Source organism: Oryctolagus cuniculus, chromosome 2 (genome assembly GCF_964237555.1).
Source record: "Oryctolagus cuniculus chromosome 2, mOryCun1.1, whole genome shotgun sequence".
NCBI lineage: Eukaryota > Metazoa > Chordata > Mammalia > Lagomorpha > Leporidae > Oryctolagus > Oryctolagus cuniculus.
The window spans coordinates 99,339,860-99,363,044 of NC_091433.1; the positions used below are offsets into that span (position 1 = coordinate 99,339,860).

At 44.1% G+C, this 23,185-nt stretch overlaps 1 protein-coding gene across 13 annotated transcripts in view; it reads left to right on the top strand.

The window, feature by feature from the left end:
- SEPTIN10 (septin 10) overlaps positions 1–23,185 on the top strand; it is a 66,776-nt gene that overhangs the window by 26,036 nt on the left and 17,555 nt on the right. For 5 of the 13 annotated variants that reach the window (XM_070068663.1, XM_051834471.2, XM_070068664.1 and 2 more), the window contains exons 2-6: positions 4,001–4,069; positions 9,734–9,851; positions 10,226–10,421; positions 19,270–19,456; positions 21,219–21,380. In XM_070068663.1, the coding sequence (XP_069924764.1) occupies positions 4,001–4,069; positions 9,734–9,851; positions 10,226–10,421; positions 19,270–19,456; positions 21,219–21,380 (732 nt within the window). Of the gene's footprint in view, positions 1–4,000; positions 4,070–9,733; positions 9,852–9,996; positions 10,120–10,225; positions 10,422–19,269; positions 19,457–21,218; positions 21,381–23,185 lie in introns of all 13 variants that reach the window. The other 8 variants (XM_051834465.2, XM_051834458.2, XM_051834479.2 and 5 more) reach the window with 4 other exon arrangements.

The following is a 23,185-nucleotide window of genomic DNA, read 5'->3' on the forward strand; positions in this document are numbered from 1 at the left end:
AGTGCCCATATGGGACGCCAGCACTGCAGGTGGCGGCTTAACCCACTATGCCACACTGCCGGCCCCAAATTCTTTAGGCTAAATATTAGATTTGTATTTTTCCTTTAACTTTTGTATTTATGGAAGTGATGGTAAAAGGAGGTGACATTTCTGGTGTCTGGGACCACCCAAATCTCTGCTCTGGCCCAGCCCAGGGAGACAAAAGCAGGACAGGCACTGAGGAGGAGGCCAGCTTCTACCCAGGCTTAGTGATTTCAGCTGAATTGTTTTCTTTTGGCTGGCTTGTAATTTATGACCTGCTTTTAGAAAATTCTAGTTTAGCACTATTAACTTTATTTTAAAGTTTCTTTAACCTTAAGATTTTATAAAATGGGCTCTTTCAAAGTAATGTTTTAACCCAGACATCCTTACCCTCCTGAAACCCATGAACTAGGCCAGATACCGATTATTTTGACCACTCTCTGATTTTTTTCTCTCTGTATTTGTTGGTCCCGAAGAACTCCCAAGAAACACCACATAGAAGCCAGGAGACAATTTAAAAGCTTTGTTTTCATTTCTTGGATTAACGAATAGAAAGATAGAGTGAACTTAAAGTGAAACTATGGCGAAACCACTTCTGTTCCTGGAAGCTGGTTGTTCTGCCCAAGGAGAGGCAGGGAGGCTTGTCAGGCGAGTTTCCCAGCAGAGTGAGGAAAGCTGTTATCTGGATCCTCTCAGAGCTGGCTGACAGGAAAGGGCTGGGGTTCTGTCCATGGGTCATGTCCCTCCCTGCCCCACAGCCTGCCTGCAGCCCCTCCTGAGATTTTAAAGAGGCAGCGAACCCGTCTTTCTCCAGCTGCCCCGTGTGTGGTGGCACTGCTTCTTATGAGTCTTTAAATACTATAACTTTGTTAAAGAAGGTGTTAGACTGAACTCGGAGTCAAGTTACTGTGTTCGGTTTTTCCTCTAGAAGAATGTGTGTGTGTGTGTGTGTGTGTAATGTGAGTATACATGTGTATACTTAGATGTGTATTTTTGTGTATATGATGTGTACATTTAAAATGTAAGGAAAAACAAATTGACAGTGATCAAGCTTAGGCTGTGATTCTGCGTTTGAAAACGAGATTGTGATTCCACGGCAGTTCCTGTTTGTCCGAGGTGCGTTCATGCCCCTCCAGTCCAGGGTCCAGCGTCGTGATTTGCATATGGGAATAGGTGGGCAGTGATGGAGCAGACCGCAGTTCCTCCTGCAGCTGTTTCTTTTTAGTTTCCGATTTATTAACGCTGCAGGACCGTCTGTTTGCTCAGCTCTGCCATCTTGTTATTCCTTCTTCAGCATGTTCTACTAATTTATTAAGAAGGGTTTCTGGTGTAAGACTTGTTTTGGAAATTTGACTATCAAGTAGCACCAGAGGAAAATATTAAAAACACTATTTATAGTACTTCGAGTAATCACATAGAGTGCTGTATTCCCAGTTTATCTAGTGCAGGCTCTGAACAGGGCCCTAATCAGATATGTTCTGCAGTGCTTCTTAGCCTTTACCAAACAGGCTTGAAATGACACACCCAGCGAGCCCAGTCTGCACTCCTGTATCCCCTACCCTGTGCTCATAACCAGCCTGAGACCACTGGACCCTTTTTTCCCACCAGATTCTTAGACTCTGTTTACTTTCTCCGGGTAGGAAGTCTGCCTCCTGCTCGTGCTCAGGTATTTTTTTCTGCCTTCCGTGTGTCCTCTTGGTGCTGTGCTGCTTCCTGGCCTCACTGAGATCTGCTCCTGCTCTCAGTGGCCCCCCGTTCCTCCACGTCTCCCTGATGCCGGTGTGCATCTCTTCCTGTCCCCATCCCTACTTACGAGCCACACGGTGATGGGGTGGAGGGGCCCTTTCAGAATGGCAGAGGGGGGAGTGGAGTATGTTCAGTCACAAACTGAAGCCTCAGACCAGTCGTGGTGTGCTTTGTACTATTGTGTGCTTTCCAATCCTCTCATCATGGAAACATGACCAGCGCTTTCATGTTCAGCGCCAGACTTCTGTGGTGTCCTTTTATCTCTCTGTGAGCACCTTCCAGCTGCCAAGAGCCATTTAATGTTGGGCGGACACTTAGTGTTGGGTGGACATGTTCATTTATTTGCTCAGGATTTGAAAACTCTGTTACGTATAAGGTTATGTCAGAAAGTCAGTCCTCAGGAGCAGATGTGCCAGAGAAGGGTTGTTGGTATTCTGTAGATTTCGTCATGATGTATGCTGGTGTCAGTGTGTCTGTGCGCACTTGTGTACATTGTGAGGGTGAGGAGGCAGCATCCCGGCTGCAAGGGCCTCCCTTCCATCATCTGTGTGGGCAGAGCTGTTTGAGCAGCACAGTTCATTGTGATTACGAACAGTGACTGTCTAGAGAGCCACGTACACTACGCCATAGTGTGAACAGTAGAAGACTAAACCGCAGAAAAATGGGGTGCATGTACAGCCTAAGGATTTCAGACTTACAAGAGGCGAAGGGTTCTGAATATTGGTCACACAGCGACACTGTGTATATAATCAGAAATGGTTAAGATGGGGGGTAGGTGTTGTGACAGGGTGTGTGTTGTGACACGATAGGTTAATTCATCACTTGGGACTCCCACATCCCATATTGGAGTGCTGGTTGAGTACTGACTGCCCTGCTTCTTATCTAGCTACTTGCTAATGCACCAGGAAAGACAGCAAACAATGGCCCAAGTATATGGGTTTTTGCCATACTAATGTGGGAGATCCTGATGGAGTTCCAGGCTCCTGGCCTCTCTCTGGCCCAACCTCAGCCCCAGCTGCCATGGCATATGGAGAGTAAACCAGCAAGTAAAGATCGATCTCTCTCTCTCTCTCTCTTCCTCTTCCTCTTCCTCCCTCTCTATCCCCCCACCCCATCTCCCTCTCTCTTCTCCCTCTGCCTCTCTCTCCCCCCCCCACTCTCTTACCCTCTCTCTCCCCCTCTCTTTCCCTCTCTCTCTTTCCCTCTCTCTCTCTCACCCTCTGTTTCTCTCTCCCTGTCTCTCTCTCTCCCCCTCCATCTCCCCCCAACTCTGTCTCTCTCCCTCTGTCTCTGTCTCTCTCTTTGTCTCTGTCTCTCCCTCTCTCTCTCCAGATTGCAGATGCTATTTCACTCTATGTCATCACTTCGCTATGCACACGTTCCCTGGCATGCACCTCGCAGGGCCCATTCTGCTAGGTGAATCCACACCATATCCACGAAGACATTGCAAACTTGAAGTCACAAGATCCCAGCAGGATCAGGGACACAGGAGGCAGGGGTCCCAGGAGGTGGGGTCATCAGGGAGGTCAGCGCACCGCCAGCTGTCCAGAGGCTCAGGCCACAGGAGGATAAGGCAGCTTCAGACCTGAAATGAGGTCTGCCCCTCCTCCCGTATTTTGTCATGTAGACTGAGGGACTAATAATCTGTATAGCTCAGATGTACTGCAAGAACTAAGTGAGCAACTGTGCTTAATAATGAGCTATCACAGCGAAGGGCACATAATAGGAGTTCTGTAAGTGCTAATTATTTTTATTTTGGTTGGATGACTAAGGGACTTGTTCAGTTTCAAATGCTTTCCCAACTGTGCTGCAATGGTAGCATTCTTTAAACTTCTGTTCCCCTGGCATGCTACATACTCATTTTGAGGGCCTTGTTAGCTCCTAGAGTAGTTCTTAAGTGAAATCACTTATTTTGTCTTTTTAATCCTATAAAGTCTTTTTACATGTAAGTAATCTTTTTGCCCTCCTGCTTGTAAGTGGAAGTTTTCCACTTTACAGTCTTCTGTGGGTGTGAGTGCATTACTGTAATGTTGAATATTATATATTATGGTTTACTTATGCAGCAAGAAAGCCACAATACTGCGCATCAACTAGTGATATGGACTACAAGTCAAAACTTGATTATAGCAACAAGGGTTCCAGTGAACCCCTTTGTAATACAAATATATTACTTAGAGACAGGTTTTAGGATAAGGATTCTGTTTTCTTCTAAGGCTCTTCTCGTCTCTTCCAGCACTTTCAGTCTCACATGGCAATGAAAACAGCTTGTGTGCCCTCGCAAGGATCTGATGAGGAGCAGAGAGTGAGTATGTCCTTAAGTAGATTCATGCCACTCTCTAAATGCTTGAATACGAATTAATTTTCTGGTGATTGAAGTGAAAAATCAATAATGGATTGAATGATAGTTGCATGGCCATGATGGTCCTATCCTAATTTGACATTAAACAAATGTTCTATTTCTCTTTTGTTATTTACTTACTTACTTTGTTTGTGACAGTAAACAAGTAAAAACTCCAAGTACTTCAGTGGCATTCAGTAGAAAGGCCAGCACTGCTTCTTATTGGGCGCTCTGCAGAGCATGGTGTTTGCAAGCCTGCCTGGCACTTTCCTGCAGATTAGACCTGATGCGTCCGAGGCCCTTGAAGCGTGCCTTTCTGAGCAACCTGGATAGTAGGGGTGGTTTTTGGTAATTCCTGTTAAAATTTATGTTTAAAAAGAGGTAGTAAATTATAAATTAACCTTGGTAAAAGAGGGGAGTGTTAATTTTAATAAAAAGACATGTAAATACAAATATGAATAATTCAGTAAATTAAATATCTTCCTTTAGTCTCATGCTCCAGTAGCTATAATACTTTCCTGTTTCTGCCTCTTCTTCCCATACATCCCCTGGTCCCACGGTTTACCCAATCTTAGTTTGACCACCAGGTTACCTTTTTATTTTTTTTCTTACTGGTAATAACAATCTGTTCCATCCTTATTTTATCACTTCTCAGACTTCCTGAATTCCCTTAACCTGCTTTCCACCTCATGGCTTTGTCGAGTCTGCTGTCAGTGTCACTGGTAATCCGTGGCACCAGTCTGTCGTGGCTGCCATCCAGTCTCCTTCTCTCTGGCCCCTCTTCTGCATCACATCTTGTGGACCACAGGCTCATTGTTTAAGCTTCGTTTGTTCCTTTGACACTGCAGTTACATGGTTTCAGAACCACAAGGGATCCTGGAGGCCATATAGTTAACCTTTATGTAATAAACTTACTCTTAACAGAGGAAAAACTCTAGCAAGTGCCTTTCATTTAATATTTAATTTATTTAAAAGGCAGAAAGAGAGAGAGGGAGAAAGAGATCTTCCAACTGCTGGTTTACTCCTCAAATAAATGCCTGCAGTAGCCAGGCTGAAGCCAATATCCCAGAACTTCATCTGGGTCTCCCATGTGAGTGCCAGGGACCCAAATATTTGTGTACTGACCTGCCTGCCTCTCGGAGTGCACGTCAACAAGCAGCTGGAATTGGAACGGGAGCCAGACTTGAACCCAGGCACTCCAAAATGGGATGTGGGCATCTTAACCACTATGCCTGTTGCCTCCCCACAAGCGTCCTTTGAATCTTGAACACTTTCAGGACAGGGGTGCATAGTGCTTGCTCACTCTCTCTTTAAAAAAAAAAAAAAACCATAATGATAACATGCTTACAGGACTAAAAGGGACTCAGAGCACAACAAGAATATACCATGCTGGCTTGCTGTTGCTAACAGGTTATCACAAATTCAGCTGCTTCAAACAGCACCTGTTTCTTGACTCACAGTTCAGCAGCTCACCTGGGGTCTCCGCTCCTGTCTCCCACTCAGGGTGTCATCCAGAGGTCTCCCTTCCAGACTCTCCCAGGTTGTTGGCAGGATTGAGTTCCTGGCTAGCTGGGAGCTGCTGTCAGCTCCTGGAGACCCGTCTCGGGTCCTTGTCATGTGACTGCCTCCCTCCAAAGAGCCAGCAAGGGCGAACTGTGGGCACAGCAAGTCCCCCTCCTGCCTCAGATCTCTTTGGCCAGGAATTACCCAGTTCCCTGCAAGGGGTCACCCTTGTTAGGTGAATCCCCTCGAGGATGACAGAACTTGGACCTCAGTCAGTCACATCTGCAAAGTCTCCTCTCAGGAGCACCTACATCCGTGTCTGGCTGAATAACTGGAAGATTTGTGTGAACCCAGAAGCATCAGTCTTGGAGGCCATCTCAGAATGCTAGTCACCATATAGAGTAAAAAGTGATTCTTTCTCATCCAACTTCCAAGTTCACTTTCCAGTAAACACTCTTTTTGTAAAGATTTATTTTAGATCGGAAGAGGAGTAGCCGGGACTAGAACCAGCACTCATATGGGGTGCCAGCGCTTCAGGCCATGGCTTTAACCCACTGCACCACAGTGTCGGCCCCCAAGTAAACACTCTTTAAGAGTCTGTCACTCTCCTTGAGACAATTTTGTCCACAATCATATATATATATATATATATATATATATATATAAGAATATATGAAAGTATAAATATTTATTTTTGCTGAAAATAAATCATTGTTTGGATGCTTAATTTTTGAGATTGACTCATGTTGTGTATTCCATTGTATGGCTGTAGTACAGTTTGTTTATCCTTTCACTATTTATTGGACACTTGGGTTGTTTCTTGTTTTTGAATACGGGGAATAAAACTGTTGTGAATATTTGTGTGTATGTCCTTCATGGACATACTTTTATTTATCCTGGGTACCTCCACATTGGGATTTTTTTTGTTGTTTTAGTGATGTGTGTTAAACTTTATAAGAAAATTGCCGGCTGGCGCCACAGCTCAATAGGCTAATCCTCCACCTAGCGGCGCCGGCACACCGGGTTCTAGTCCCGGTTGGGGCGCTGGATTCTGTCCCGGCTGCCCCTCTTCCAGTCCAGCTCTTTGCTGTGGCCCGGGAGTGCAGTGGAGGATGGCCCAAGTGCTTGGACCCTGCACCTGCATGGGAGACCAGGAGAAGCACCTGGCTCCTGGCTTCGGATCAGCGTGGTGCGCCGGCCGCAGCGGCCATTGGAAGGTGAACCAACGGCAAAGGAAGACCTTTCTCTCTGTCTCTCTCTCTCACTGTCCACTCTGCCTGTAAAAAAAAAAAAAGAAAATTGCCAAAGTCTTCCAGAGTGGCTGTACCATTTTGCATTCACACAAATGTGTAAGCATTGTAGTTGTTCTTCATCATTATCACTCACACTTGACATTGTCAGCCTTTTTATGGTTATTCAGTGCTGTGTTACTAGTTTAATTCAGATTTCCCTGCTAACTAATGTTCTGTATGTCTCATTTGGCCTTTCATTTTTTTTCATGCTTGCCTTCTTTTGGATTAATACATCCTGTATTTCATGATTCCATTTTATCTCCAGTATTGGCTTATTAACTATACCTCTTTGGTCCTTGTTGTTGTTGTTATCTTAAATAGTAATTGGTTTAGGCTTTAATGTATCACACTTAACTTCAAATAATATTTTAGTATTTTGTGGATGATATAACAACCTTAAAGCAGTAAACTTGTGTTACTCCTTTCATCTTTTTTACTTCTGCATGTGTCTTATAATTCATTATTTCTTGTTTTTTTTTTTTTTACTGCTTTAAACAATTCAGTATTCAAAAAATTAAAACAAGCGAAAAACTGTCTTTGTCCACACATTAGCCTCCCTGGTGACCGCCATTCCTGTTGGTTGATGTGAGTTTTCATCTGTTGTCATTTCATTTCTTTTAATATTTCCTGTGGTGTAACAGCTGCCAGTGAATTTTCTCAGATTTTGTTTCTTCAAAGACTTCTTCATTCTACCTTCATCTTTGAAAGATGTTTTCAGTTGATGTAGAATCCCAGGTAGTATTTTGGTGGTGGTGGTATGAGGGGAACTTTATGTCTTTCTGTTTTCTGGTTCACATTTTTTCTTATGAGAAATCTGCCTTATTTTATATGCATGAAGTTTTTCTTTGTTTTTAAGTGCTTTGCTATAATATGCCCAGATATAGGTTCCTTTGAGTATTTCCTGTTTGTCCAAATTCATGTTTAGAAAATTTGGAAATTTTTCAGTCACTGTTCTTTAAGTTATTGCATAGACTACCCCACCACTACCTCCATCTCTCACTTTTCTATCAGGTATTCTAGTTAAAGGTGGCTTAGGCCTTTTGATGTTAGCACACAAGTTTTCGAGGTTCTCTCGTAGTTCTATCTTTTTTTCTGACAAATTTTTAGCTGTATAGTGACTTTTTAAAAAATATACTCTTTCTTTATTTGAAAGGCAGAGTGACAGAGAGAGAGAGAGAGAGACAGAAAGAGAAAGAGATCTTCCATCTGTTGGTTCACTCCCCAAATAGCCACAACAGCCCGGGCTGGACCAGGCCAAAGCCAGGAACCTGGAACTCCATCCAAGTCTCCCACCTGAGTGCAGGGGCCCAAGTACTTGGGCCGTCTTTTGCTGCCTTCTTAGGTGCATTAGCAGGGAGCTGGATTGGAAGCAGAGCAGTGGGCACCCGACCCTGTGCATCAGTGAGGGATGCTGGTGTTACAGTGCCAGCCCCAGATAATAACTAACAACGTTTCTTCCTCTGTTTGGTAAGCTGTTAATAACTATTCAGTTAGTTGTTTTTATCTTGGCTGTTGCATTTTTCCATCCTAGGAATTCCATTTGTTGCTCTTTATTGTCTGAGAACTGTTCTTCATGCCTACTATAATTCCTTATCACGTCACCCATTGTATCTACCTTTTTCCTATGGATTCTTCTATGTACTTATCAGTTATTTAAAATTCTTGCCTACTGTGCCACATCTGGCTCATTGTGAGGATTTCTGTTGGCTGTGGCTTGCTTCCTGCTGTAGCAGTTTGTGTTGCACTGTGGATTTGGTAGAGGCGCTGGATTGCTTCCTTCTTGAGTGTTGAGCTCTGTAAGAAGCAGTGAGGTTACTGGCTGATCACACTGACCATACTGAGCCTTGGTTGTGGACTTTGTTAGGGTGAGTCTGTTGCAGTTGTGCCGGCAATATCAGGTAGCATTTCTCATTCCTGGACTGTGGCCCGCCCTTCTAACGTGGGCCCATCCAGGGCTAAAACCTGAGGAGTTTACCAAGCTTTTGCAAATTGCAGACTTAAAATGCAAGCTCTGCCTGTCTCCCTAAGATGGCATTCTTAAGTATTCTGATTAGCTCCTGCCAGTTCCCTGTCTCCCCACCCCGTCTTTGTTTCCCTCTGTACCTGTGCAGTTCAGTGGTCAACTATGGATTTGAGGGCGGTGTGCTTGCAGACTTTATATTCCTTCTCCTTTCTGGGATTTTCTCCCCTAGTTTTCAGCCAGTCGGCCTATCCAAACTCCAGTTGATTCTTAACCCCTTAAACACTACCCCTTCCTTCCTGTGTCTGTCCCCTCTGTGCCACTGTAACCTGGGAGGCCTCCCAGGGGGCAGCTGGATGGATGCGCGTCTCCCCTGACAGGATCCTTTCCCTGAAGAGTTTCATTCCTTCCCCTGTCTGTCTGCTTTCCTTTTCCTCCAGAGATTTCAAAGTTGCTTTTCATTGTTACCAGCGGGGAGGTGAGTTTAAGGTAAGTTCCTCTGCTGTTACTGGAGCTAGGACTGTCTGTAATTATGTGTTGTGCTTTTTGCACTTGCTATTTTAATATAAGAATTTTCCAAATTCCTAAAAATTTATCTTAAGCATTTAATGACTTTAAGCCTTTTATCCTGTGAGTGACTATGCCATAGTTCACTTAGGTATTTTCCTGTTCTTGGAAAGCCCGTGTTTACTATTAAAATCGTGCTGGGAAAGAAAACTTCTGAGAGTCAGGACACATTTCTCACAAACACTTAATGGGGTATAATGATTGCAGAGTTTTAGTTCCTTTGATGAATTTTACTTATACTTTTACGTGTGTTTTTAGTCTGTTTCAGTCGAAGTTTTTTTTATTGTTGTTTTTGTTTTCCTTTAGAAAAGAGAAAATGTTCGTTCCTTGACTATGTCTGGCCATGTTGGTTTTGAGAGTTTGCCTGATCAGCTGGTCAATAGATCCATTCAGCAAGGCTTCTGTTTTAATATTCTGTGCGTGGGTAAGGGCCGTTCCTCCTCCAAATGCACCTTCGTATTTCTTTCTGCTCACTCTGTTCTGGTCATCCGCTGAGCGGTGCTGTGTTGTCACTTTGAGATCGTGATCCCAGGGTTTCTGTTATCTAACTTCTGTTTCCTTTTCCTTAGCTTTAAACCTTTAACCTCTTCAGTGCTCCCTGCAGAGTCCTCGCAACTTAACATGCACACTCACTTCTGCGCTCTGCTAATGACCCGGGACCAGCCTCAGCATGCACTTCTTTCATGGACAAGGTGCCTTTAAAGCATCTGGGTCCTTGAAACCCTCAAGGGAGCTGACCTCGTCTTTCTCCTCAGCCATCCCGGGCACCAGTGAAGACGGTACTTCTGTTTCTTTTAGGGGAGACTGGAATTGGAAAATCAACACTGATTGACACGTTGTTTAATACTAATTTTGAAGACTGTGAATCCTCCCATTTTTACCCACATGTTAAACTTAAGGCTCAGACGTATGAACTCCAGGAAAGTAATGTTCGATTGAAATTGACCATTGTGAATACGGTGGGATTCGGTGACCAAATAAATAAAGAAGAGAGGTAAGTGTTTTTTCAAAACATTTGCCTACTTGTCTCATGAGCTATGACTTGATTTTCTAATAAGATAATCCATACTTTTGTTGACAGACGTTAAGTTTTTAGTAATTAAAGGGTGTTGGGGCCTGGGTTATGGTGTAACAGGTTAAGCTGCCACCTGGACATCCCACATTAGAGCCAGTTTAAGTCCTGGCTACTGCACTTCTGATGCAGCTCCTTGATAATGTACCTGGGAAAGCCGTGTAAGATGTCCCAGGTACTTGGGCACCTGCACCCACATGGGAGACCAGGATGGAGTTCCAGGCTCCTACTTTGGCCTGGTTCAGCACTGGCTTTTGTGGCTATTTAGGGAGTAAACCAGTAGATGGAGGAATTCTCTGTCTCTTCCTCTCTCTCTAACTCTGGCCCTCAAATAAATAAGTAAATCTTTACTCCCAGGATATTTAAGCAGTATTTTAGTTTTTGTTAAAATTTTCTATCCACTTGTCTGATTTCTTTATAATAATTTGAAGTACATTATTTCAGCATAGATTTCAGTTATTTCCTGGTATGCAGATTAAGTATACAGTAAATTATTGGTACTAATTTTCAGGCAAGAGTTACTGAGAGAAACAAATACAAGATGTGTGTGTGTGTGTGTGTGTGTGTAAAATATCACCATGCATAATTTTTTTTTTTTTTTTTTTTTTTTTTGCAGGCAGAGTGGACAGTGAGAGAGAGAGACAGAGAAAAAGGTCTTCCTTTGCCGTTGGTTCTCCCCGCAATGGCTGCTGCAGCCGGCACACCACGCTGATCCGAAGCCAGGTGCCAGGTACTTCCTGGTCTCCCATGCGGGTGTAGGGCCCAAGGACCTGGGCCATCCTCCACTGCCCTCCCGGGCCACAGCAGAGAGCTGGACTGGAAGAGGAGCAACCGGGACAGAATCCAGTGCCCCGACTGGGATTAGAACCCGGGGTTCCAGAGCCCCAGGCAGAGGATTAGCCTAGTGAGCTGCGGTGCCGGCCTACTTTTTTTTTTTTTTTTTTTTTAATTCTAACATTAAAAGCTAGTTATGGGGCTGGCACTGTGGCATAGTAGGCTAACCTGTGACAGCAGCGTCCCTGATGGGCACTGGTTCAAGTCCTGGCTGCTCCTCTTCTGATGCAGCTCTCTACTATGGTCTGAGAAAGCAGCAGAAGATGGTCCAAGTGCTTGGGCTCCTGCACCCACGTGGGAGACCCGGAAGAAGGTCCTGGCTCCTGGCTTCAGATCGGCACAGCTCCAATTGCAGCCATTTGAGGGTTAAACCAATGGATGGAAGAAGACCTCTCTTTCTGTCTCTTCCTCTCTCTGTAACTCTACCTTTCAAATAAATACAATCTTTTTTTTTTTTTAAAGCTAGTTACATCATTAAATTGCAGAAAAGCTTTGGAGCTTATTTTTCTTTTTTCTTTCTTTCTTTTTTTGTTAAAGAACTTTCTTTTTTCAAATGTATTCAAGAAGCAGATCAAGAGACAAATAGAGGCTGGCGCCGCGGCTCACTAGGCTAATCCTCTGCCTAGCGGCACCGGCACACCGGGTTCTAGTCCCGGTCGGGGCGCCGGATTCTGTCCCGGTTGCCCCTTTTCCAGGCCAGCTCTCTGCTGTGGCCAGGGAGTACAGTGGAGGATGGCCCAAGTGCTTGGGCCCTGCACCCCATGGGAGACCAGGAAAAGCACCTGGCTCCTGGCTCCTGCCATCGGATCAGTGCGGTGCGCCGGCCGCAGCGCGCCGGCCGCGGCGGCCATTGGAGGGTGAACCAACGGCAAAGGAAGACCTTTCTCTCTGTCTCTCTTTCTCACTGTCCACTCTGCCTGTCAAAAAAAAAAAAAACAAACAAACAAAAAAAAAACAACTCAATAAACCTAAGCAGGCTAATTTAAAAAAAAAAAAAAAGAGACAAATAGAGCTCTCATTTGCTAATTCACTCCCCTGATGCCTGCAGTGGTTAGGGTTTGGCCTGCCACAGGGGTCAGGGGTCAGGCACTGAATCCAGGTCTCTCATGCAGGTGGCAGGGACGCAAGGACTTGAGCCATCACCTCCGTCCTGTCAGGGGCCGCAGCAGCAGGAAGTGGAAGTCAGGAGCTGTAGCTGGGAATTGAACCGAGGCACTCGTGGGGTATGGGAGGCAAGCAATCTGACCAGAGTCAACGCTAGACTAGGCACCCACCCCTGCAGGAAAGGTTTGATGATGAAATTGCAACTTATATTTTACCTATGTCATTGTTTCTTATCAGCATTTCTGCTGTGTATTGACTGTAGACTCTGTCAAATTTAAACTGTGAAAGGGGGGAATAAGTTGGAGTAGAACAGTAATTTTATTTATAATATGTGGAGTCTTCAAAATGTTCATGGAAAGTACATATTGTGAAAAAACTGCATAAATTTCAAAGTATGTTTGCTCTAAAACAGGCATCTTCCAATTCCGTTTTCCATGAATCTTCTGAAATTCCTGTGTATATTCATTATTATAAGTAACCTGCCTCTTCACATGGCATAACCGTAGTGGATAGCCTTGTCAGAAATGATTTCTGTGGGCCTTCTAGAAGGAGAAGCTTAGTGGGAAGGGTAGAGGCCTATGACATCTTGCTTTAAACGTTAGTGACACCTATAAGGTGATATCAACTTAGAATTAATTAACATAAATATAAAAGAAAGGGGGTTTTTAAATTTTTGTTTACTTGTTTGAGAAGAGAGAGAGAGAGATTGAGAGTGTTCACGCTCACATTTATTCCCCAGGTTTCTGCAACAGCTGGAACTGGGCTGAGCAGGGAGCTGGCGAGTCAGCGCAGGTGTCCCATGTTGGACTGACCACTACTGCCTCCCAGGGTCTGCGTTAGCTGGGAGCTGGAGTTAGGAACCAGCCACTCTGATTAGCTAGCATCTTAACCACCGTACTTGACCTACTGAATAAATTTCATTGTATTATAAAATAAGACCCACAATGGATGTAAATTTCCATGTAAATTTATCCCTAAAGCAAATTAAAACTTGATTTTTCCATTAATCTATTTATTGGGTTGTATTCTATCAGTAACCATGTTAATGCATAGGTATATTTCTATGAAAATACCCAGAAGTGCCAGTCAGTTGGAATCCTCTTTTGCCATCTCCTCGGGCCCAGTCCCATTTCTTTCCTCAGAGGAGCCACTCCTGTGAATTAACTGTCTTCCAAACCCTTTTTGAGTTCTGTTCTTTCTTTTTAAATAAACTTCATAGGTGTGTAATTTGCAGGGAATAATTTCACTGATTTGAGTGCAGTTCCCACGGCTGTAGTTCAGCCATGGCCATGGCACTGCACGTGCACATCAGTGTCTCCTTTCTCTCCATGGTTCTGTCCCTCGGATTCCAGTTGCTCTGTTCTCAGCTCAGTAAGGAACGCCAGGCTCTGCGTTAGAAGCCAGGGAATCAGAGGGCTCCCCTCATTTGTTTCTCTTCCCAGTAGTCACAGTTCCGCACTGCCTGTTTTCCAGTGTCTGAAATGGTCTTGTGCAGATTCCTTATTGTTCGAGGTGAGAGGGCGAATTCAGTCCCCGTTTCTCCCTCACAGCTGGAAACAGGCTTTATTTCCCTCCCTCGTTTTTGAGGACAGTTACTGGGGTGTTGTTGGATGGCCAGTGGTGGTGGTGAACATCCTCTCTGTGTCCTGACCACGGAGGGAAAGCTTTCTGTTTTAGTGTCTTCCACTTCCTTTGTTTTTTTCTTGGTTGGTTGGTTTGGGGTTTTGTTTTAGATAGAATAAGGAATTTCTGTCATTTTGTCAGATTTTTTTTCATCCTATGAAGAAAGTGTTTAATCTTTAATAAGATGAATTACAGGAACTTATTTTCTATTGATAAAGTAACCTAAGGATCTTGGATACTGTTCTGGGATCATAATACAGTATCCTTTTTATCTTATGCTACATTGGATTTTTTTCTTTTAGTATTTTTGTATTTGTGTACATAAGTAAGGTTTTTACCTGTACTTTGCTCTTAGACTGTTTTTTTTTTTTTTTAAGATGTATTTATTTATTTGAAATCAGTTACACAGAGAGAGGAGAGGTAGAGGTAGAGAGAGAGAGAGAGAGAGAGAGAGAGAGAGAAGTCTTCCATCCTCTGGTTCACTCCCCAGTTGGCCTCAATTGGCCAGGAGCCAGGAGCTTCTTCCAGATCTCCCATGAGGGTGCAGGGGCCCAAGGACCTGGGCCATCTTCTGCTGCTTTCCCAGGCCATAGCAGAGAGCTGGATCGGAAGCAGAGCAGCCAGGACTAGAACCAGCGCCTATATGGGATGCCGGCACTTTAGGCCAGGGCTTTAACCCGCTGCGCTACAGCGCCAGCCCTGTACTGTTTGTTTTTTAAAATTGAGTTGTTAGTCTTTTTTAAAGATTTATTTATTTATTTATTTGAAAGGCCGATACAGAGAGATCTTGGGTCCTCTGGTTCACTCTGCAAATGGCTGCAACGACCATTTGGAATGAACCAAGGGATGGAAAACCTCTCCCTATTTCCCTCTCTCTCTCTAACTCTGCCTTTCAAATAAATAAAATAAATCTTGGGACCAGTGCTGTGGCATAGTGTGTAAAGCCGCCACCTGCAGTGCCGGCATCCCATACGGGCACCAGCTATTCCACTTCTGATCCGGCTCTCTGCTGTGGCCTGGGAAAGTAGTAGAAGATGGCCCAAGTCCTGAGGCCCCTGCACCCACATGAGAGACCTGGAGCTCCTGGCTCCTGGCTTCAGATTGGTGCAGCTCCAGCCTTTGCAGCCAATTGGGGAGTGAACCAGTGGATGGAGGACCTCTCTCTCTTTCTCTCTGTGCTTCTCTTCTCTCTGTGTAACTCTTTCAAATAAATAAATGAATATTTAAAAAATAAATAAATCTTAAAAAAATTGTTAAACCACGAGTGTACTTACACTCTTATCTTCCTGGAAGAAGATATCAAGCCAGGATTTTTGTGTTTGTTTTGGTTTTGAAATCTTTGGATGAAGCTCTAGTTCTTCTTGGACTTTGTATTTAACACATGTATATTTAAAAACAAACTCTTCAGACACGTGTTTAAATATGAACGCTGGCCCCTTTTCTTTCTCTTCTGGAACTTCAGTGCATTTTGTTAAACCTTCGCATCAAGTCTTTTGTGTCTCCCTGTAAATTTTTTAATTTATTAAAAAAGTCTATATTCATTTTATTTGGGAAACAAAGAGAGGAACAGATGCAGATATCTGCCATCTGCTGGTTCACTCACAATGCTCACAACAGCGTGGCTCGGCCAGGCTGAAGCCAGGAGAACCCAGGTCTTACCACCAAGTACTTGAATCATTGCCTGCTGCCTTCCAGGGCACACACAGCAAGCAGCAGTGGGGCACGACTCTGCCCCAGGAAGTCTGATACAGGTCAAGCAGTGTCTCAATCACGGCACCAAATGCCCATAATCACCCTCCCCCTGACCCTTGCCATAGATTGCATTCTGGATAATTATTTTTGACCTAACTCCTGGTGTCTCATTTCACCCCTCAGCTGTCTATTTCTAATCTATTGAAATTATCCTTTGAGTTTTTCCCTTGGGTTATTATATTTTCCAAATCTGTGCATTGTGTGTGGCTTCCTCAAGTTCACAGGATCATATAGTTTTCTAGTCTTAGAATATGTATTCAAGTTTGTATTTTATTTCTATTTTAAAATTAAATTATGTAACTCCAGTGTACAGTATTTTTGTAGATGTTCTACTAATATTTATTTTTTATTTTTTCTTTCTTAAAGATTTATTTATGTAAATAATAGGGAAAGAGAGAGGGAGAGATTTTCCATCGGCTGATTCATACCCCAAATGGCCACTATGGCCGGGGCTGGTTCAGGCTGAAGCCAGGAGCCCACAGCTACATCCAGGTCTTACTTGTAGGGGTCTTTCATGTGTGTGGTAGGGACCCACAGGCTTGGGCCATCCTCTGCTGCTTTCCCAGGCACGTTAGCAAGGAGCTGGATCTGAAACAGAGCAGCCAGGACACGCTGGCCCTCTTAGCCCTCCGTACCACAGTGCAGGCCCTTGTTTTTTATTTTGATTCTCATTTATTATGCCTTTTTTTTTTTTTTTTTTTTTTTTTTTTTTTTTTTGGACAGGCAGAGTTAGTGAGAGAGAGAGACAGAGAGAAAGGTCTTCCTTTTCCATTGGTTCACCCGCCAAATGGCTGCTACAGCTGGTGCGTTGCAGCTGTTGAGCTGCGCCGATCTGAAGCCAGGAGCCAGGCACTTCCTCCTGGTCTCCCATGCAGGTGCAGGGCCCAAGGACTTGGGCCATCTTCTACTGCTTTCCCAGGATTATTAGCAGAGAAGTGGAGCAGCCAGGACCTGAACTGCTGCCCGTATGGGATGCCAGTGTCATAGGCAGTGGCTTTACCCACTCACTACGCCACAGTGCCAGCCCTGATCGTTTATTTATTTATTTTTTTATCGTAGTTGACATGATCTTTAACAGTTACTTGTTGGGATGTTTTGAGGCTGAAGATGAAGGAGGTCTTCATTTGGCCAGATGTGGATTGCCTTATGCTAGGCCCTTCTGGGCATTGATCCTGTGTTCCCAGCAGCAAGGAGGCGGAGTGAACTTGTGCATCTTGCTGATATGTTCAGGGCTGACGCTGTGGTCAGTAGTTACCAAGAATGTTATTTTTTCCCCCTCCTTTCCTATATTTCCCCTATTTGCCCTTCTCACAGACCCTTGAGGGCAAGGGAAGAATTGTAGGTTTATCTTCAGTTCCCCCAACCCTAAAGGTGTAGGCTGTTAGGCTCTCAGCTCTGTGTGGGGCGGGGTCTCTCAGTACACTCCCACCTGGTTTGTGTGGGCCATTCTTCAGGATAACTGATGGTGTTAGTGCAGAGGTCAACAAACTTTCTGCCCAGGGTTAGATAATAAGCTTTACAAGACGTACAGTCTGTCTGAATTGCTCAGCTCTGCCATTGTAGCAGGAAAGCAGCCACAGACAGTACATAAACAAATGAACTTGGCTATGTCTTAATAAAAATTTACATGTGAAAAGAAGCCTCCGCCTGGATCCGGCCTTTGCGCGCTAACCCCTCCTAGGCCTCTGCTTACCTCTCGGTTAATTTCTTGCCACCTTATGAGCCCACTGATATTTTATTTAAAGGTTTTATTTATTTATTTGAGATGCAGAGCTACAGACAAGGAGAGGGTGAGACAGAGAGAGATCTTCCATCTGTTGGTTCACTCCCCAGATGGCTGCAACCACCGGAGCTGAGACAATCCAAAGCTAGGAGCCAGGAGCTTCTTCCAGGTTTCTCATGTGGGTGCAGGGGCCCAGGAACTTGGTCCATCTTCTACTGCTTTTCCAGGCCATAAGCAGAGAGCTGATTTAGAAGAGGAGCAGCTGGAACTAGAACTGGTGCCCATATAGGATGCCGGCGCTACAGGCAGGGGCTTAGCCCACATGCCACAGTGCTGGCCCCTCCACTGATATTTTTAAGGATGTGATTTTTGTATTTGAAGTCAGTGTCTTTCTTTTCGTTGGAAGGATCAGACTGCTGTTCACTGGAAATGAAAACCTAGGGAAAATACTATGGAGGAATTCCTAATGGCATATTATTTAGTTAGCAAACATTTTATATGGGCTTTCAGAAATGAAAAGCATTCAGACAGGGGAACACTTATGGTTAATTAGATCAGGTAATAAGTCATATTACTGATCTATTTTATAGGTAATAAATAGAAGTAAAAAATACAGGTCATAACTAAAAGTTTGTTTTAAATTTTTGTATAGTCTGTACTTACGGGTTAATCTTTACTATTTTGTTAGTTTGGACAGGGAACCCTATTTTCCAGAATCACTCACTGATGTTCATAGTGATCGCTCTGATAATGGGTTGAGTTCTTACAGTGTTCAAGGTATTGTGCTAGTTCTTGTGGAACACGGGAAGCGTAAGGTACTGTGTCTGTCCTCACATTGCTTATCATCTGGCTAGGGAGAACAGGGCATTCTGAGAGTGCAGAAGAGGTGACGGTCCTCAAGGACTGGAGTACTCAGGCAACTTCCTGGAAGAAGAGGAGGCTGTGCGCGTTCAGGCGCGGTCTCGGCTGAGTAGGGCTGAAGAGATGATCTCATTGCCATCTAGGGCATTTGGCAGGGAGCTCTTTGCTGTGATTTGTTTCACTCAAAAACTCATTTTGTTGAATGGAGCTAGGTAACAGTGGAGTAGTAGATTGCGTAGGCAGTGTATTAGAATGGCGTGGAGTGTTTATAAACCATATGAGACAGTGTTAGCACCCACACTCTGCACTTGCACTGTTTGATTTGGAGGAGGAGTAGGCTTGGCCAGAGGGAAGGTGATGTTCCAGGGGGAGTGGCCTGAGCAGGAACTCTGAGTGCAGGGGGTGATGGCCTCCCTTCTTCAGAGTTCAGTGAGAATGAGGCTGTGCCAGCATTGCTGGGCTGAGGCTTGCAGCTGGCGTGTGCCCTGCACCTGACAGTGCTGTCCATGCCTTTCAAGTCTCGTGAGAAGCGGGAAGTCGTGACCCGTGCCTATTGTCAGTTCAGTGACGTGCATGTACCACTCTGGTTACAAACGAGAGTCCTCGCCTCTTAGAGCAAGCTGCAAGAATGGGAACCTTTGTCAGAAAGAGAGCCAGTGTGTGAATAGATGTGGGAACAAGGTGACAAGCTCAGTGCTTGACAAGTGCAGGTTGTCTGGATGATTCTGAAGTCCCCCCTTTGTGTGTACGTGTTGTGCACGGTATGTTTTGTCTATGAAGTCATATAGACTTCCACCTTCAGAACTGCGTGAAAATCTTGTAAGGTAGCATGCATATGTGACACTAAATATTTAACTACTTACTTTCTTCCAGCTACCAACCAATAGTTGACTACATAGATGCTCAATTTGAAGCCTATCTCCAAGAAGAACTGAAAATTAAGCGCTCTCTCTTCAACTACCACGACTCGCGCATCCATGTCTGCCTCTACTTCATCTCTCCCACGGGCCACTCACTAAAGACACTTGACCTCTTAACCATGAAGAACCTAGACAGCAAGGTGTGTTTAGGAAAACAGTCAACTTACCAAACTTTATTATTTATATTGCTCTCTTACAATATCTTTACAGTATGTGTCTGTGTCATACTTTTACTCTGTGAATCTTTAAAGCGTTTGGTAAGTTTCCTGCTTAGCTTATTTTCTGGAGAAACTCAGCTTGGAGTCCGTAAGATGAGTGCAAAGAAGAAACATAACAGTACGATTCAATTCCCTTCTGAGTGACTGACTTGTATGCCAAAACTTCGGTATTATGTGCATTTGTATTTTGAATTTATTTGACACTAAATTTACTTTGACACTCATGAGAGGAAGAACTTTGTTCACAGAGATTAAGGTTTAATGTTTCTTCACATATTAAAGTACATTATATTTCAATGTAGACCGTACCAAGAAAACTTACATTTAAAACTTCCGAGCCTGGGAGCTATGTATAAATTCATAGAGCTGTAAAAAAATGTTATCTATATTAACTTGCTACAGGTTTTTATATTTGTTTAAAAGGTGATTAAAGGTTACTTACTGGGGCCAGCACTGTGATGTAGGGGATTAAGCTGCCACCTACAATACTATATGGGCAACAGTTGTTTCACTTCTGATCCTGCGCCCTGCCAATGCACCTGGGAAGGCAACAGAAGATGGCCCAAGTCCCTGGGCCCCTGTACCCACGTGGGAGACCCAGATGAAGCTCCTGGCACAACCCCAGTCTTTGCAGCCATTTGGGGAGTGAATCAAAGGGTGGAAAATCTCTGTCTCTCTGCTTCTCCCTCTCTAACTCTGCCTTTCAAATAAATAATCTTAAAAAAGACTACTTACTATTATACAAAAAAAAAGTCTCTAGACTTATTCTGTATCCGCTAGTGATGTGGGAAACGCAGCTTTCCTAACAATGGCTCCGAACTTTATAACGTAAGATTCGGCATACAAGGGTATCCTGGATGTCCCTGCTTCCTCTGTAGAAATGCATGTGGAAAGCGTGAAGTCTGGGAGAGCACTTCACACGTAGGTCAGTGTACTTTTGAATAGTTGTGGAGTTGTAAGCCAGCTTGTGCAAGAATGATTGTCCCCATATGGGGATACATACAGGAGAGTGACAGCCAGTGTGTAGATTACGGTCAGCAGCACGCCTCTCCCACGGAGGGCCACCGAGTAAGTACTTTGGACTTTGCAGACCATCCACAGGTCTTTCTGACAACTACTCATCTCTTGTAGCATGAAACCAACCACAGACAATACTTTCGTGACTAGGCCTAGTATTGTTCCAATACATCTATTTATAGGGGCCTGTGCTGTGGCATAGCAGGTAAAGACGTCGTCTGCATCACTGCCATCCCATGTGGGCACCAGCTCCTTGCTGATGCTCCTGGGAAAGGAGAGGAAGGGAGTCCAAGTCCTTGGGCCCCTGCACCCACATGGGAGACCAGAGGAAGCTCTGGCTCCTGGCTCCTGGTTCCTGGCTTTGCATCGGCTCAGCTCTGGCTGTTGCAGCCATTTGGGGAGTGAACCAGTGGATGGAAGACCTTTCTCTCTGTCTCTCCCTCTCTCTGTCCATAGCTCTGCCTCTCAAATAAATAAATAAATAAATAAAATTTAAGAAAAAACAGCAAGATGCACATAGTTTGCCAACCCCCTGTTCTGGGTTAATAAAATTCATTGTTAGAGACTGAATGGTTTTATGATTGGGAAAAAAAAAATGACTACATGATTAAAAAACAAACCCTCAATGATGTTATTTTGTTAACATAACCTGTTATTTTCTTTACAGGTGAACATTATACCAGTGATTGCCAAAGCAGATGCGATTTCTAAAACTGAATTGCAGAAGTTTAAGATCAAGCTCATGAGTGAGCTGGTCAGCAATGGCGTCCAGATATACCAGTTCCCGACAGACGACGACACCATTGCCAAAGTCAACACTGCGATGAATGTGAGCTCCTAGCTGCATGTTAATCCTTCTGTTCTGCGGGGGAAATAAAACTGTGATGTATGTGTAATGTTGCTGCTCATGTTTGTTTTCCAAAAGGACCTTATACAAGGTGAATTTTCCCAAAGTTCAAAATGAAAAACGATTTGTGTGTGTGTATTGGGAAAGGTATAATGAGAATATATTCTTAGGCATCTTTTTTTTTTCGTCTGTTCTTTGGCCTACATAAAGTGGTACATTTATGATGGGGATGCACCTTTCATGGGACAGTTGCCTGGAAAAATGCCTTTTGATCCCGTCTTTGGAAACAAGAGGAAACTACGTAGCTTTCCTTGGAATGCTTTAGACTCTCACGTGTTTGAAGAGATCTCTCAGAGCTGGTTTTTATACTCATTCTCCCTTAGCTCTGCTTCTAGTTTCCTACTAATATACACCCTGAGAGGCAGCAGGTGATGGGTCAGACGCTTAGATCCCTGCCACCCGTAGTAGGGACCTTGACTGAGTTCTGGGCTCCTGGCTGCTGCCTGACCCAGCCCTGGTGCTTGTGTGAATTTGAGGAGTGGACCAGCAGATGGAAGATCAGTCTATTTGTCTCTGTCTCTCTCTCTTTTAGATGCCATTCAAATATTTTTGTAAAAATTACTTAAATTTTTTTTAAATCTCTTTAACAAAAATAAACATTTGCCTAACTTTTAGTTTAATGTCATTGGGGATGACTCACTCAGTTCCTTATTTTACTTTATTGAGCTAACATTTTTCTTACATATCTGGTTCTATTTTGACGGACCATGGGTTTTAAAGTCCGGCAGACTTGCCTATGTGTCCTGTGGGCGTTATAACCTTCCTGAGGCTGTTAACTACAAAATTAGTTCATTATACTTCTTCCAAGAGTTGTTGTGAAGGTGAAATGATTTAACTTTTGTTAAATGCCTAACATTTGTTAAATGCCTTTTCTAATTTTTCATGTGCCATTTATATTATTATGCCTAAACTAAATGTATAAAAATCTAATGTAAACCAAATGGTCTTATTTCCTATATGTTAAAATTGTCTTTACATCTAATTCTATTTCTTGTGCTCACCTGGAATAATTTTTTCAGGAAGGCATAATTAACTAAATAATATCAATTATTAAATTTTAAGCATGGTACTTGCTACTTTTTTTTTTTTGACAGGCAGAGTTAGACAGTGAGAGAGAGAGACAGAGAGAAAGGTCTTCCTTTTTCCGTTGATTCACCCTCCAAGTGGCTGCTACAGCCAGTGCGTTGCAGCCGGCGCACTGCGCTGATCCGAAGCCAGGAGCCAGGTGCTTCCTCCTGGTTTCCCATGTGGGTGCAGGGCCCAAGGACTTGGGCCATCCTCCACTGCCCTCCCGGGCCACAGCAGAGAGCTGGACTGGAAGAGGAGCAACGTGGACAGCCCCAACTGGGACTAGAACCCGGGGTTCCGGCACCGCAGGTGGAGGATTAGCCTAGTGAGCTGCGGCGCCGGCCGGTACTTGCTACTTTTAATGATACTTTCTCCCTGTATTAATCCCCAGCTGTAGACAGACCTGTCTGTTCCCTGCCCTTTAATCTAGCATTTTGGTCACAGTCTCCTTCGGGGCTAGTAATGTGGGCTTGGATGTATTAATTTTTACTTCAGGCTTTTGTTTCGCAAAAAGATGAGCATTCTAAGAGCAGACACAAAGAAGGTGCAAAAGTGATAACGAAATGTATTCAAGGGACCGGCACTGTGGTGTAGCATGTAAGGCCACTGCCTGCAGTATCTGCATCCCATTTGGGTGTTGATTCAAGTCCCAGCTGCTC